At 40.4% G+C, this 16804-nt stretch overlaps 1 protein-coding gene across 15 annotated transcripts in view; it reads right to left on the bottom strand.

Moving 5' to 3' along the window:
* MACF1 (microtubule actin crosslinking factor 1) overlaps positions 1 to 16804 on the bottom strand; it is a 184512-nt gene that overhangs the window by 11914 nt on the left and 155794 nt on the right. For 10 of the 15 annotated variants that reach the window (XM_066573920.1, XM_066573971.1, XM_066573961.1 and 7 more), the window contains 28 exons: positions 16500 to 16718; positions 16038 to 16241; positions 14501 to 14732; positions 14050 to 14276; positions 13841 to 13963; positions 13466 to 13567; positions 12951 to 13052; positions 12652 to 12825; positions 12083 to 12238; positions 11358 to 11555; positions 10868 to 10996; positions 9938 to 10108; positions 9542 to 9697; positions 9247 to 9453; positions 8914 to 9033; positions 8545 to 8714; positions 7487 to 7646; positions 7206 to 7400; positions 6955 to 7083; positions 6699 to 6842; positions 6291 to 6479; positions 5051 to 5165; positions 3700 to 3863; positions 3438 to 3600; positions 3015 to 3169; positions 2849 to 2923; positions 1920 to 1937; positions 606 to 723 (listed from right to left, as the gene is read on the bottom strand). In XM_066573920.1, the coding sequence (XP_066430017.1) occupies positions 606 to 723; positions 1920 to 1937; positions 2849 to 2923; positions 3015 to 3169; positions 3438 to 3600; positions 3700 to 3863; positions 5051 to 5165; positions 6291 to 6479; positions 6699 to 6842; positions 6955 to 7083; positions 7206 to 7400; positions 7487 to 7646; positions 8545 to 8714; positions 8914 to 9033; positions 9247 to 9453; positions 9542 to 9697; positions 9938 to 10108; positions 10868 to 10996; positions 11358 to 11555; positions 12083 to 12238; positions 12652 to 12825; positions 12951 to 13052; positions 13466 to 13567; positions 13841 to 13963; positions 14050 to 14276; positions 14501 to 14732; positions 16038 to 16241; positions 16500 to 16718 (4315 nt within the window). The remainder of the gene's footprint in view (positions 1 to 605; positions 724 to 1919; positions 1938 to 2848; positions 2924 to 3014; positions 3170 to 3437; positions 3601 to 3699; positions 3864 to 5050; positions 5166 to 6290; positions 6480 to 6698; positions 6843 to 6954; positions 7084 to 7205; positions 7401 to 7486; positions 7647 to 8544; positions 8715 to 8913; positions 9034 to 9246; positions 9454 to 9541; positions 9698 to 9937; positions 10109 to 10867; positions 10997 to 11357; positions 11556 to 12082; positions 12239 to 12651; positions 12826 to 12950; positions 13053 to 13465; positions 13568 to 13840; positions 13964 to 14049; positions 14277 to 14500; positions 14733 to 16037; positions 16242 to 16499; positions 16719 to 16804) is intronic. The other 5 variants (XM_066573929.1, XM_066573956.1, XM_066573987.1 and 2 more) reach the window with 1 other exon arrangement.

Below are 16804 nucleotides of genomic sequence, written 5' to 3'. Positions count from 1 at the left end.
CAGGGAAGGTAAGTGAATAACTTCTGTATGGCTCATATTTAATGCATGATGTACATTACAAAGTGCATTAATATGGCCATACAAAAGTGCTGAACCCCATTTGCTTTCGCGAGACAACCCCTTTAAGCTGGTTGCAATGCTTGTCTTGTGGGGTTTCTGTACATCAGAGGACCCCCCAACCTTTTGTAGACTGTTAAACACTTTCAAATATGTTGTCCTATACTCAGGCCGCTCTCACATCCACTGCTTTTACCACGATTAGTGTGGTGTCCCAAGCGTTGCGCTAACCCCGTTACAACGCCACCATTGACCAACCCCTGCGATTTTCGAATGCTGTCTGATGTGCTAAGACTGCCAACAGCTTGAAAGCTGAAAGCCATATGTGGCTCCTCTACCACAGGTTGAAAATCACAGCTATACACCAATGTTGAAAAACAAACAAACTTAAAAGTTAAAATCTTCAATAGCAACATGACATGAACATTCTAAAAAAAAGTTACTTTTCTCTAAAAGTTTTAATTTCTTACGAAAATGAAAAAAAACCAAACACAAGTGTATTAAATGTATAAATATACCGTTATATGTTTGGCAGCAGGAATTCTTACCTCGGCAAGGATCGTTTTTCACCAAGAATTCATCTAGAGCCATCCAGCCTCCTCCAACTCGGACCATCACTGTGCTACGGAGTATACGTACTAAGCGCAACTGCTGAGAGTCTCCAAACTGCAAAAGCCAAATAGCCAGTTATTTACAGCAGATCTCTTAAAAGATCAGGACGCATGCATGTCAAGTCACCCCTACACCAGTAGAGACATATATAGGAGGATATATATGTCAACATGTGCACGTTCATAAATTCATAGCCGGGAATGAATCTATGTGTGTACAGACACATTAACAGAGAATGGATCTTGCTGCAGATCTGGAGGACAAGCCTTAATCCTAGAGCTTTACATGCAGCAATTTAGCCACCAATCATTTCCAGGACTATCTGGCGATAGGTTAGAAGAAGCTTGTCCTCCTGTGATTTTCTAGATTGTGACTGAGTCATCCACAGCCGTCAATCCTTGATTTGTAAGATTAGTTATGGAAATGGAGTTAGTTGACCCAAACTGACACGTCCTGAACAAATAATTCAGTCCCATTGCGAGTCCCGATTACATGAATATACAGCTGTCTGGCTGATGGGCTCCTGTAAGATCTACGTCCTAGGATTTCATTTGGTACAGACAAGCAGGAAACTTATGACTTTATCAGCAATGATTGCACTTAGAAGTTCCCGCCATCAGAACTGTACAGGACATCTCACAACGAGTTCCCAGTGGCCGTTAGCTGTGATATAGATCATGAATGGCAAGTAGATAAATAACTCAAGAACTAATAGAGTTGCCTTCATACGGGACGTATTTACTGTGGTATTTCCGCAGCAAATATGCAGCAACAAATATACACCTAAACGGTGTGGATTTTGTAGCAGATTTCAGCCTTTGAATTGCAAAGATTGAAATCAGCTGTCGAAAACCACAGCATAAATTTTCAATATGCTGCAGAAACTGCAAAGAATCCTTCCTCTCCACATGGAAGAGAGGTTTTTTTCTAAATCCCACATCGTTTGTGCTGTAAATGCTGCATATGTTCCGCCGGATATTCCACAGCACTTCTGCCCCTTGTGAAGGGCCTATAAAGCTGTTCAGTCTGACATGCAGCCCCATTCACACTATAAGAGGCATCCACATTAAGCATTGTGGGTTTATCTGCGTGAAAGGCAGAGCTGTTTAGATCACCTAGATAGCTTAAATAAATCTAAGGTGATGGTCAGAATTTTAAGATCATCAAGACAAAAGAAAAAAGAAATCCATTTAGTATGTAAGCATGTGATTATTTGGGCAGAAAAGAGGCAGCATCAGAATACACTGTACCTGGTTCCCTAGGAAGAACTACATGAAAAAGCACAAGGAGAAAGAAAGAAAACAGTTTAGTGAAACATACACAGCAATAACACACCTGTATTTTAGTGACAAATCGCACTAAAGGCTAAATATTGGAATTTACCTACATTTTGCCTTAAAGGGGGTTTCCATAATTAACGTTAAAATTCAGGTCACAAATAAACTAAGTTTTCAATTGGAAAGTAATGCCCGTGTCTAGGTAATGCTTTTATATTATTGCGATTTCGCCCCCCCGGTGTTCTTTTGATTTCCTCTCAAAAGATCCACTTAATGTTGCTGGATGAGTACCCAGCCTGCTGGGGGGGGGGGTAAAAGAGGACTGTGGGAGGCAATGGTAAACCACCCAGCAAAAACAGGCTGCCGAGAAAAGGTCATCATGTGACGTCACCCGAGGGGTCAGTCATGACTCGGTGCTCGCACCAGGGGACTTTACCTACTGTTGCTGGGAGACACACAAGGGCAGTAGCTCAGGCCAATCAGCAGCAGAACGATTCCCAATTCCTAGTGTGCCAATAAGAAATGGCGCAGCAGCAGATTCTTGTTCCCAGCATTGGACATATTAGTTGTACATTGTTGTTAAAAGGGAATGAGAATAAGTGGCGCTAAAACAAGTATGTATCAGCAACATCTAGACACGCAAGCATCATGAAATAGATATTTTAATTTTTAAAATAGTCATGTTTTGCTAAATCTAACAGAAAATTGAGGTCACATTAAAGAGGGTATTGGCATTTGGTAATATTAATTACTTACAGTACACTTAGACTTCAAACCATGTGATTACGGCAAATGGAAGTCTTCAGTGTAAGCGAGACTATTCCAGACATTGATCTTCTAACACATACCCTCATGTACATAATAAACCTACAATAGGGTACCATCTTGAACAGTTTACTCACCCTGTATTTATTCTCCCCAATCTGTTCCACCTGGAATCTCTTGGCACATTTACACTGTGCCACTTGCCTGGTGACCTTTATAAGATAAGGTATGAGTATTAGTATATAAAGGCTACTAGAAAGTGACATCACTCCTTGTCCATACAAGGTATAGCTAATCACTTACCTCATCCTCAATCTTATCTGCATCGGTAGTTGGCCGATAAGCATCTTTATTGGGATGAAGAGCAGCTACAAACTCGTAATAATCAATGTATCCATCACCATCCCGGTCAAAGATATCCGCTACAGCTGTCATTTCAAGTTTTGTGGTTGGAAATTCTACAGGAAACAATTTGTATAAATTTAAAGGTACGTCCACATGGGCCGTATTTTCCGCATCAAAATCTGCATGTTTTACATACAGCTTTGCTACAAATTTGCAGTGGATTTTGCCCAGCCCAATCTCATCCACTCTGATGCTACTTTAGTAAGCTTTGCTGCATGCACATCTGCAGCAGAATCCCTCCCCCAGCATTCATGCAACATGTGAACATGCCCTAAAGATGCTGAACCATCATATATAGATCGCTAGGACTCATCTACTTACTGGATGCCAATATTCCATCAATAAATTCTTGTCTGGTAATTTTCCCATCCTGGTCTTTGTCTATCCTCCGGAAGAAATCCATAACTCGAGATTTCTTATGGTTCATCCACCGCATGTATTTCTTCCTCCAGATGTCAAAGTCAAAGTTGGCAAATTCTTTTAACTAAACAAAATGGTAAAGCTCAGTAACCAAGACACATGAATAAGGGATGTGGCAAATGTGAGAGAAATTCACTAGTCACAAGAATATTTGTTGCCATACCTCTTCCAACCTGTCTAGTGCATCATTGAGCTTCCGCTGTCTCTCCAATGCCAATAACCACACCTGCTGCCAACGGGCAGAGAGCTGATTGACCCTTGGGTTCTTAGTCTCTGACTGGGAGGGCACCTGAAAGACTGGTGGGGTGGACTGCACTGCAGGCTTCCCTGCAGATACATAAAAAGAGTGATTTACAAAAATATCCCACAGAAGCCCCCAATAAAGCTTATAATACAGTCAAATATTTTAAAAAATATGTCCGTGTCTGTACTGGCATTAAAAATTATTACTACAGTCATTAGGATACTGGTAGATACATAGATGGCACTTTTATGAAGCTATAGTAAAATATTTTTCTTATAAGATATATTAATCGCTTAAAGGGGTTGTCCCGCTTCAAGTTGTTTTGCTGTAGGAAGCAGACAGCTCCAAATATTGGTGCCAACCCAGGGGATTGCACATTTGCTTCAACAGCACTTACCCTGCAGTAGCAACCTGGCCCATGTGCAATGTAAGGAGCCGTCTGCTTCCTGCAGCAAAACAGCTAGAAGTGGGACAACCCCTTTAAAAGGGCCTAGTTTGATACAAAAGAAGACAATGATTTTGGGGGGGATTTTCATCTCTGCTTTTCAAAAGCCCTAAACTTTTGTTTTTTTCTGACATAGTAACATGGCAGCTTATTCTCAAGCTGTAGTTTTTATTGGTACTATTTTGTGGTACAAATCTATTCTTTTTGACGTTTATAAAAAACTTTTTATGGGGGCAGGGGGAAAGAACAAATCAATTCTGCCATTTTTAAAAAGCATTTATATCATGTTATAAAGGACATAACTTTTCTATGGGCTGGTATGGTTAGGATAAAATTATATTTTTATTGCATTTTTTTGTGAGGGAAAAATTAACAAAAAAGGCGGAAAAGAGAAGTTTTTTTTTTACCTGAATTTTTTCTCCCAACCTATTTTCATATGCCTGTAGGGGACTTGAACCTGTGATCTTAAGATTGCTCAGATAATACACTGTAGTATTTCTATACTGCAGTATATTATCTCTGTGCATTCAAATTGAAAGCCATGGCAGATCTTGAGGCAACTGACTGGCATCGGGTTGCCATGATACTGCAATTACATGGCAGAGGGCCGATAAGGTCACAGCGGGAGTTCCCTCCTTTTGTTAACTCTGAACATGCCACAATCAATATTGAGCCTGTGCCATCTACATCCCGTATAGCATTTCATGGGAATCACTACCCTTCCATGACGTACATATACATAATAGGGGGTGGGGAGTGATTAAATCAAAAATCATCAACTGAGCAGTAACACTGTGATTTGAAGAATCTGCAATGCCCACTCACTGCTGCGGGTCTTGTCACTGAATGAAGATGCATGGTTAGGGTCGGTTTTCCTCTTGTATGTCTTTGTAACTCTATCCACATCTGGTTGCTTCTGAGTCATTTCCTCCATAAATGCCTTCAAGGAAAATGAGTATAGAGCACATGTTATATGCAGACATTCATTCTTTAAAAGAGAAATCTACATTACTGGCCAAATTAATAGCATAAGTGCATTTTTTCAATAATTTTCTTAAAATGTAGCCAAAAGTAAATTATACAAAAAGAGAAACCATTTAATTAGCATAATACTGTACACAAGGAACATCAATCAACTTATTTTAATACTTTGTGTGCCCCCCTTTGATTTTTAATAATGCTTTTACTCTGTCTGGGAATCCTCGCATGGATTTTATGATCATGTCCTTTATTTCGGGATTGCGGAAACATGCGTTCAAAAGTCTCTCAAATAGTTTACACTTTGTTTTTAAGGTTGCACCAAATGTTCTCTATTGGGTTCATGTCTGGGTGATGGTCCAGCCATTAATGCGATTGTTCTCGGCAAGAGAAACCAAGTAATCTTGTAGATATGATACCTTTAATGGCTAACAAAAATACATCATGTTATAGCGAGCTTTCAAACCTACTTATAGTCCTTCTTCAGGCTTAAACAGCTGTCTGTGTATGGATTCTAACTTGGTTTTCAGTTCCCAATCATTTTTATAAAGACCTGTATAACGAGTCAGACACTGATTTACAGGAATGCTGCGGTGGGCGAGAGGCTAAATGCAAGCCAACAACTGGCCTCGATCGTTGTTCAGTTATAGTCAGCAGAAAAATCATCGATTGCTCATTCTCATAGCTTTTAAACACTCATCACTTCGAATATCACATAGGAATGTGAAACACTGAATGAAACATGAATGAGAACTGAACAATTCTCAGTGATCTGTCTGTCTAAACAGGCTGCACAAGCATGAATGAGCTGGTGATAACGCCACCAGCTTGTTCTCTTGGGCAAACAAGAATGGTGCATTTCTCGTTGTGTGCAAAAGGACCATAAGCCAAAACTGATTTAGCTCAGCTCCTACGGTGGAGAATAGCTGATTGGAGGAGCTAACACTTTTTATTGCTTAGTGTCCACCTCTAGAGGTAACAGCTATGGATTGTGATACTGATAATATGTTTAATTTGCATTATAATATATTCCTTTGTGTAGCGCAAGTACCCGAAAACTAAACAAGGTAGCCAGTGAGTTTCTCACCTGATGCTCAGAGATAAGGGCCTTGACTTGTTCAATATTCTGCGGCATGGGCTCTTGATCCCTTTGGATGAGTGTCGTTTCTGCCCATTGGATCCAGGATAACAATTCATCCAGCAGGTTAGAATTGGCAAGAAGTTCAGCTAGAGCTGCTTGCAACCTCTGTTGGTGTTGGTTCCCCCAAGTCAAAACCTTAAAAGATTAAATAGAATTATATTGTAACTAAATTTAAAGATACGAATAAAGTTCTAATAATCAATGCATCAAACTGCCACAAAACAGACACAGGAAGATTTCCGAATACTCAGCAGCTGTGCATATCCATTAGGACACAGAGAGGAATATTTGTATATGGCTTTTAGTAAGGTTTGCGTTGGTGACTATGACTTTATGAACAACGCTTAGTTATACCTCCTCGAATCGTGCTCGGATGATAGTGATCCAGTGCTTGACTGTTGTGATACAGTCCGGATGGCACACAGTTAGAATCCTTTCTCCCATACTGACGGCTGTGTTCACATCTACCTGCTTCTCTTCCACTTTATTCATGAATTCCTAGATAAAGGATTGAGAACATTCGTTAAAAACCGCAACCAACATATTGCACATGCACGATTGTCCCATATACACAATTAAAAGCAAAAATCAAACAGCAACATCATCCTACCTTGTGAACATCAATGAGTGACTGCAAAGCTTCGGCATCATCAGGAAGAGCACCCCGAAAACGCAGTGTTTGTTCTGCCTCGGACAGCCACTCGAGGAGCATGTGGACAGTACTACGGAATTCCTCAGCCTAAATAGTAAAGAAAGAATGAAAGTGCATTTTTCTAGGCAAATTCAAGTATATAGTAACTTTTCTACTAAATGTTCTGCCTACATTTGTGATATTCTCGTGCAAGTCACTATAAGATTCACCTGTTTCAGAGCTTGCTCTAGACGGGTCTGTTTAGATACAGACATCTTACAGACAGTGTCCCAACGGGTGCTAAGTTCCTGGAGTTGAACCTTTACCCAAGCTGTATCCTCTCTACTGCTATCCAGGAGTTCCCGGGCAGAACGTTTTAGAGCTTGAACACTGCTGGTTCTCTTCCCAAGCTCTTTCTGGAAAACCTTTATAAATAAATAATATGAGTACACAGAAAATAAAGGGCTAATTACGTGTAATATTTTATGGATAAACACACTCAAAACCTTACTTTATGGGCATCCATCAAGTTCATTACAAGGTCTAAATCTCCATGCACGGGCTGATCTTCTGCCAACTGGGGTTCCACCTTGTATAACCAATCAACCAATGCCTGTAAAGCATCCATAAACTGGCCAGAGAACAGCAAAGCTTCCTCTAGTTTATGCTGTCTGTAAAGAGAAATACAGAACAACTAATAGATTTCCCAAGCAAATCCTCTAATCACATACTGGATACTTTATTCATGCAAGATAATAAGCCCTGAAAGCTAGTTAGGGTGGTTGCAACATCTGTGTCCGGGGGTTCCCTCACAGATGCGGCGACAAATACCAGAAGAAAAAAAAAAAAAAGCTGCATGGAGCACTTTTCTTTGGTCCCAAAACCAGGCAGCTGGGGGTAACCCATTATAGTCAATACGGTCCACCCTGCGCTGTTCAGCTCTGTCCACAGATGGAACCGTTTGGCCGCGGGGATCTCCCTTTTATGCTCTCTGAACGGAGCAGGAAAGCGGGATTCCCAGCGCAGGTGTGAAATCACCCTAATCATATCTTTGCTTTTGGCCAATATTTTATAGTCTGTAAATTTTTATAAGTTTGTCCACTCTTTTTTGCTTAGTGTCGCCTCCTAGTGGCAACAGCTATACCCAAGGTCTTGCTGTGTCCCCCAATGACGCAGACGAAGCCTCATCTACTTTTTTGCCATGCATTGGAAAAAGTGTCTCAAGAGTTTCATAAATATGGCATTTAACCCAAACACTATATTTTTCAATGCATATATACCAGATAATTGACTGAGAGAATATAGCTATATAGTGTCTACAACTGTGAGAATGCAGCTCTCCACACAGGTGGTAACTTAGAACCAGCAAAGCTTTAGCCATTCTAAGTATTAAGCCAACTTTTTAGGTAGATTAACTATGAATGGGAACAAACGATAATGCTCAATGGTGACAGCCACAGGTAGTATCCTAAATTTACAATGACAGCTAAGCAACCACTCAACCACTTTTCAATCTTAAAATTGGTTAAAAAAATAAATATCTTTCTATGATTTAGAAAAGAAAATTACCTTTCAACAGATTTTCCACACACTGTATCCCATTTATCCCTCACTTCTCCAAGAAGATGGTCAAGTTTCTGCACATCATCACTTAGTGAGGCCTTTTCTTTTAATGCACGTCCTGTCCTGACAGTCGTGTCATAAACTGGCTGTTTACTTCCTAATGTTTTCTGAAATTCCTATTGTAAGAAATAAAAAGGGGATTTTTTGGTTTCAAAGCAAAGATCGATACACAAATTCAAACAAACTGCAGACATGCATTTCCCCATAGTAACATCCAAGCAATATCCAAGTTTATGTTAATAATAAAAAAAGGAAACCAGTGAAGGCTATAACATTTATGTGGGGAAGCTTATAGCAGACCATAGACAATCTAACCTTGTGCTTAGAGAGCTGTAATTTAATCTTGTCTGGATCATTGGAGATTTCCATTTCAGAATCCAGATGATTCTCTGCTTCCTCCAACCATTCAACCAATTTTTTCCAGGCTTCATGGAACTAAAGAATAAAATACAGAAACAACTATCATTCTCACTAAGAAAAAAAAAAAGACTGATCAACTTCAATTTTACACCTTGATCGCATGCAATACTGTAAACGTAGTACATTTACAAAAATCATGACATTATTTACCCTTAAATAAAAATACCCGGTGAAGGCTAAACAGCTCATGCAATACATTGTTTAATTTTGCTTGCTTCTTGTACAGACCTGCTTCGCTCTCTTCCGTGCATCATCCAAGTAGCGCCCCCTCTCTACCGATCTCTGAACCACCTTTTCCCATCTAGACTGGACACTTAGGAGCAGATTCTTTATCAGGACAACATCCTGCTTCTGACTGAGGAACTTTAGTTGGTTACCGGTTTTGTCCAACTCAATAATTTGCTCACGATGTACATTAACCTCATTTACAAAAACCTAAGATCGAGCAAGGGAAAATAACAATCCGCAAGTTATTCTAAGTCATAAGAAACAGGAAGCACAATGTTATTTGGCAGGAACTAACCTTATGCTCGTCGATCTGAAAAAGAACAGTGTCCAGGATGAGACTAGGATGGGGTGCGATGTTCAGGCTCTGCTCAGCTTGTGTCAACCAGTTGATAAAGTCTTGCAACGAATTCTGGAAATCTGTGGCTAGGCTGAGAGCTTCCTCCAATTTTATCTGTTCATATAGACAAAATCATAGAAGAGTTGTTCATATAAACAACTTTCAACATCACCACTACAGATCTAATAAATGTTCCCTAGAAAGTAAAGGAATGAAAAAAATGTGCCGTTTTTGCACACAGATTTAATCAAAATATATTTTAACACACAGACATGAAACTACTGGCAAAATACAATAGAAGAATGATCATGAAATAAAGAGCACCACCCAAGCATGGTCTAACCTGTGACTTACCTTCCTCTCATCTACTTTGTTGTTAATGTTTTGCCATTTCCTCTTCAGAAGAGCAGCGTTCTGCTCTGTGACTGAGCCGGCGGAATCATCTCGGCTCAAGAGCATCAGCTGCCCCTTGTCCAGCAGCTGCCTGTAGAGCTCTTCGTTTGCTTTGACTTCGGCATACAATTCCTTCAAAGATAAGAGTTGTGTTATGATGTATGCTCTTTAAAGGCAACGTGCCACTCATTTGTTTTTACCCATTAAAACCAGTTGAGAAAAAAGTGATTATATGTAACTGTGTACATTTTTAACCAAGAGGATACTTTGATATGGGGCTCTAATAAGGAGTCCTCACTGAGCAACGATATTTGTTCTATTTGTCAATAATTTTCAATGGACTATTGGCAACCTTATTTAACTGGCACAATCTGTTTCATGTGGACCCTGAGATTTACATACCCACATCAATGAATAATGGGAGATATGGGCTCTGGGGAAGGGGAGGGTGGCACCTGGACCGTTAGGGGCATCTAATCTGGTAGTACCAGTAAAGTAAGGATCTAGACAGCTCATTGCTCTGTTGCAATTCTGTTACAGGCAGAGTCAGTTTTTTTCCAAGCTTCAAAGCTTATCCTCTATCAATAACTTAGGAAATAAGTGTTTGACTAATGTGTACACCTGCTGCGACCACCACTGACATTGAGAATAGGTGTCCAATGTACCCCCACATGAATGAGGCAGCAGTTAAGCATGTGTGTGGCCACTGCATTAATCTCTATGGGGGTGACAAACTGTACCTGGCCAACTCAGCAGTCTCACAGACTCCCGTGCTCAAGATTGGTGAGTGTCCCAGCGGTCGGACAACCACTGATCAGACACTTATCCCTTACTACACCTTCCCATTCCCTATGAAAGCTACACCAGTTGCATTGGAGAAGACTTTCTTACCATATGAGCCTGAAGCTGTTCCCGTGCTGTCTCTGGAAGTCCACCAGTGGGTTTTGCGGCTGAAAGTTGACTTTCTATTCTGCTCTGCCACTGGATGAAATCTTCAATCTCACCAGTAAAGCCTTGAGCCTGCATGGTAAAACAAATATGTGATACTTATATAAAATAACACAATCTCTGCAAGAAAAATGTGTATAACGGTGACACTATGTAAATTAGATGTGAGCAATGTAAAGAGGTGTTGCAACCTACATAAGATCAAAAGAAAAAAAAAAAACTCTTGGGAGCACCTTCACCAATGCCTATAGGGGTTGCCGTTGAACAGTGCTGTATAGCAGTTCTCTACACAGTACCTATTCAGGATAGCATTTGTTTCACAGCCCCCTTACAATGGAATCACAGAGACCAGACATAGGCAGCATATGCTATTCATGTGCCATCAATGTCCGGGATGTAATAACCTCGTTAACTGATACTTCACACTACAAACCTGCTGAAGAGCAAAGTCCAGCTGCTGTTCTCTTTCCTCGGTTTTCTGCAGTACAGACTCCCACAACTGGTTAAGCATCTGCAGCCGACTTCTGAGGCTACTGGCATCATCTGCCGCACTGGACTCCAGTAGTTCATTCCCCGCCTTCTTGACCGTTTGCACTGTGCTCTCATGAGCTAGCACATCATTTTTTAGCACCTGCAAACAAACAGAAAAAGGGAACACATAAAAGGGGGTATCCAGGCTTTAAAAAATTGATAGCTTAATCTCAGGATTGGGCATCCATATCTGATCAGTGGGGGTCCAACACACAGGACCCCCATTAATCAGCCGATTGCCAGGGCCACGGGGCCTGTGCAAGCTTTGCAGCCTCTATAATTTTTCAATGCAGGGGCACTTGGTTTCAAGCCCCTTTTCTCCCTTCTGCTGAAAGTTCTTAACAGCAAATTTATGACCAAAATAAAGTTTGTATCGAACATTTGTAATTAAACTCTATTGCAAAAAGTATTTTCAGCCTAAAATATATGAATTTAAGCTGAAAAGGTCTCCAAAGTTGTCCACTGCCTTTAAATATTAGCTTTATGTGTAGGTGAATAAAAAAAAATCAAAAAAGTGCACATTTCAAAAGTACAACTATGAAGGAGAGCCAGAACTGGTGTATTATTGATCATATCTTATGGCATCAGTCACAGAGTAACAGAAATGTATACAACTTCAACACTTACGTGATGTTTTGCAAGCTCCACCTCAATAAACTTTGGATCTCCACTGATGGGTTTTTGAGCATCCAATAAGTCTTCGGTGTGTGTCAGCCATGACATTACTTCTGCTAAAGCATGTTGAAACTGTCCAAGGGCCAGCAGGGCACCCTCTAATTTGTGCTACAGAAAAGAGACATGAATCACATAATGGTTGGATATAAAATTGATACAAGTGGAAATCCCATACACAAGTATATATTTGCATATTCTTAAATGACTGATTGCAGAATAGTGAATATTATGAGGTTCTCCACCTTTTCAAAGCATAGCCAACCCAATGCAGATACTCCACTGGTCCATCTCTGGTCTTTGCATATGGGCTGCCAGTGGCCTCAGTGGTCATGTGCCACACTACCTGCACTGAATCTCTATAGGTTTTCTTTTTAAACTAATGGTCCACCCCTTTTCATTTTCACAAAGCAGAATACTTTAGGCAGAACTCTGTGGGTTTTGCATTGTAGTCCTATGAAATCTGTATATGCCCGTTTCCATGTTTGATTTAGTCAGTAAAGATCTGTCTTCGCACTCCTCACCTGTCTGTGTGTAATTTTCTCTCCAAGATTCTCCCACAAGTGTTTGAGTTCAGTGAGCGGCCCCTGAATGATGTCTCGATCTGTGTCATCAATGGCTTTCTTCAACATCAGCTCCCCTTGATGATTTAATTTCTCCATTTCAATTTGCTGCTGGTAAACCTCAACCTTGAACTCCTAATACCGTAGGAAATATAACATTAACTAATGAATATGTACAAAAGCAATAATATAATACTGGATACAGTCTTCCAGATTGTCCAGATAAAAAATGTTACTTGTGTAAAATCTGTTACATTTACCTTCATTTCATTGATCTGCTCCTTTACTGTATTGATATCTGTCCCAACTGGAGACATATCGCACAGTTTAATAACAGTATTATCCAGCCAGTCAAACATTGCCTAGAATAAAGAGAGGCAGTTTATTGAGCTATTAGCAATGCCAATATTAAAAATACATAATGAACTCAATATATATCTCTAAAGGGTGGGATTTACACAGCAGAACAAAGCTGAGTGGTAGGAGCTATTGTCACCATCCATTGTAGATATAGAACCGTAGTAGTTTAAGATGATTAATACTTCTATGGCCACCAAATGTAATAAACGCTTGGGAGAGTATAACTGCACTATTCTAACCATCCTACAGATAAGTCGCAGCCAACTGTTCTTGTGCAGTGAGTCACAAACAGAATGTGGTGCAGGGTTCATGCTTCCCTATTGTCATAATGTGCAGTTATCTAGTAATAGCAGCTCTGTTACATTTCTTGCCATTTCAGTTCAATGTAATCAGTATGCCTACTGCAGCAATCTACCTGCAAGGTGTCTTGATATTGCACAGAATGGGACATTGCATCTCTGAGTTTCTCCAAGCGTTCTGTCCATGTTTTCTTCAGATTTTCCCAGGCTACATTCATCTAATAGAGAAAAAACAGGTTAGATTAATAAACCTTGAAGAAAAATAGGACAAATCCCAAATATATGCACCCAGTAAGCTGAATTAGAACAAAATTCGAAATTGCTTGGCAAGTACAAAACTATGATTTTGTTTTGCACCCGGTTTCCTTTAAAGTCTAGTGTGGACAACCCCTTCTCAGAATAAAACCACCCCGCTATAGGTTTAACCTCATGGTGATGTTATTTTCAGTGGGTAAAGATCCACGTGAATTCGCATTTTCCATTTGAAGTACCTCATCAATACTTTTCTTTACTTCTGGTTTTTCAGTCTCTCCACAAGCAAATATGAGATCAGCTCCAAGGATCCTAATAAATTCTAGTTCTTCGTGAAGTCCATCGGTCTCCTCCTTAATGGACTAAAGAATATAAATAGTATATTTTCAACAATCTATGACATTTGGAGCAGATACAGGTAAACAGACCATTTGCATAGGTTTCTTACATCTGCAGCTTCGATCTGTTGTTTAATCATTGATGGGTCAATTCCAGGACTCTCCAGATCATGGACAATCTCATGTGTGTCTTTGATAGTTGTTAGTAGTGCATTCATGTCCAACCAAAATTTCTCAGCAAGCTCAAGAACATCCAACAATTTCATTTCACGCTCGTCTGCTTTGGTTTTGATATCTTCCCAGAAGAAATTAAGCCGATCCAGTTTATCCTGAATTGCTGAAGCAAGATACACACAGAAGTCATGTAAAAAGATTTTTTATTTTTTTTGCAAAATACATGCATTTACTTATAAAGGAATTGGTTTTAGCAACAGTAATCGGAGAGGATCACCAAGAACCTGTTGTTACTATGGATACCTAGCTTTAGGATTTGATCGATGCTAAAGATGCAAAGACATAACAAAATAGGTTTAAGTCAGAGATCTAAACTAGCTTGCTCACCTTTTGCTGCAGGGTCTACATCTGCTCCTTGAGAACGACTAAGTAGTTCCTCCCCACGATGTATCAAGGCCTCAAAGGAAGGCAGTAGTTTTTCAAGTTCCATCAGTGTGTTTTTGTTGTCACTGATACAATCACGGATCTTTTCCACCTCTGCAGGTATTGAAGGAGGCATATGTAGGCGAGACGCCATGTTTTCTACTGTCTCCAACAAAGGTCCCACCTTGTCATGGAACTAGTAGAGCAAAAAGTAAACAAATATGGTTACATTTATGAAAGACCCAAAACAAAAACAAAAAAAAACACACATAAAAAAGGAGGACATACAAGGAAGTAAAGGTTGAGGTTCAACTATCAATCAAGCAGGATGAGACTTACCTCCCCATTCTGTAATGCAGAATATTCCACCGACAGGGACATGTTACCATGGCAGCACAACAGAAAGTTAACACATTCCACAAGGAAAGGGAGGTGACGTGAGATGAGAGGAGAGATGGGGGGTTAGTGGAGCATGAACCACAGCAACTCAACAATGCAAACACAATAAGACAAGGGCAAACCATAAAACACACTTATGCCTGGACTATGGAGGAGATGGTATGGAGACTACAGTGGAAGCAGGACACAAATCACTTCCATATCAAGTACACAGAAAACATGCAACCCATTAGGCCGGTCTCACACGACCGTATTTCTATTGCGGAATCTGCGTCTGCAGCAAACAGCATGCGTTGAAAGGTATGTACTTCCGCTTTCTCTTTCACACTCTGAGACAAATTGTGAAAAAAACTGGCAGCATGCTCTATTTTGATGCGGACTCCGCGTGGACGGCTTCCATCAAAGTCAATGGAGGCCATCTGACCCGCAGGCCATCTACAATTGACATTGTGGATAAGTAGCAGGAATGTGCGTCATCGCCTAGTGACGGTGCGGGAAATACAAATTTAAAAAAAACACGCAAAACAAACCTGTACTCCGCATGACCGTTGGCAAGCATCCACGGTCATCCGCAGTACAAGAAAAGAAAGTACGCGTGGTTGCCAGCTGGGGTCAAAGCCGGATTCCGCAGTGGGCTGATGCATGCAGAATCCAACTCATTCGTGTGAAACCGGCCTTAATCATAGAGTACAATAACTAACAGTAGGAGCTCTCTTCTCTGTTAGGCCATTTATGTGTCACTTGTCAGAAGTGGCATCTAAATGGTTAACAGCCACGATCAGTTATCTAAATACAGATGCCGTGGCTAGGTGTCGGCCGCCGCTTACTGAATAGGCTTGGCTCTCGGGCCTGCTACATACAATCCCCACGCACATTCACTGTACATGTACAGTGGATGTTGCCAAAAGGTAAAAAAGGTTCACTAGTAAAATACTGAGGTTTAATAAATACAAGGGTATGTAAATAGTTCGGTGTTTAGTACGGTGTTCTTCATTATTTTGCTGCCATTTTATCCTATGCTATATTATCATATATCAAGCAAAACCAAAACCATGCTACAGTAACCAAAATGAAAATGCAAACTGGCAACGAGATGACATACCTGAGCAGCTTGTGCCAGGGCATCATCCAATGCCATAGCCATGTTGCGAACATCTTCCTTAATTCCCAGATAGAGCTCTTCTGCTTTATTGTACTTTTCCTGCACAGCAGCCCCTTCCTCCGGATTCAGGTCACATAAGTGCGGACCGATCTTCAGTAGCTTGTCAATGTGAGGTTTGTGTTCAGCAACAGATTCTCTTAATTGCTACAATTTCAACGAAGAATGAAACGTTAAACTTTTGGTTCTGACACAGGGACTTTTTAATCAAAATGATAAAGCTGATGGTGAGGAAAGTTATACTGGGTCAGCGGAGGACGTCATCTGAGACAGTTAGATGTGAGACATATTACTAGTCTAATTTCTGCCTTTTGTCTTGGGAAATCAAACAGAGCTTTCAAGGGTTTTATAAATAGCTTATATTACAGACTACCGGAGAGGAAAAGAAAATGCAAGATGTCCTACCCTTATTTCTTCTTGCTGCTGTTTAAGCATATCATGATCGACAGCAGGAGGTGGCAGCTGGGAAATGGTGGCCTTCATTTCTTCAATCCAAGGGTTTAATTCCTCGTACGTTTCCCAGAACTGACCCACAAGAACCTGCGCCCGTTCCAGACGGGCAGACCGCTCTGAGTTTATGTGGCTGACATCTTCATACTGCTGCAACAATAGTTTTGTTTTTTCCTACAACAAATACAGGTGTAAGTGCTGATCCAAACCCAATAAATAGTGTTCCTTGCTATTAGGCAGCACGTCGAGCCCTAATTTTG

Source organism: Eleutherodactylus coqui, chromosome 1 (genome assembly GCF_035609145.1).
Source record: "Eleutherodactylus coqui strain aEleCoq1 chromosome 1, aEleCoq1.hap1, whole genome shotgun sequence".
Taxonomy (NCBI): domain Eukaryota; kingdom Metazoa; phylum Chordata; class Amphibia; order Anura; family Eleutherodactylidae; genus Eleutherodactylus; species Eleutherodactylus coqui.
The sequence above is the reverse complement of the archived record's forward strand: the minus strand, read 5'-3'. Positions and strand labels throughout refer to the sequence as shown.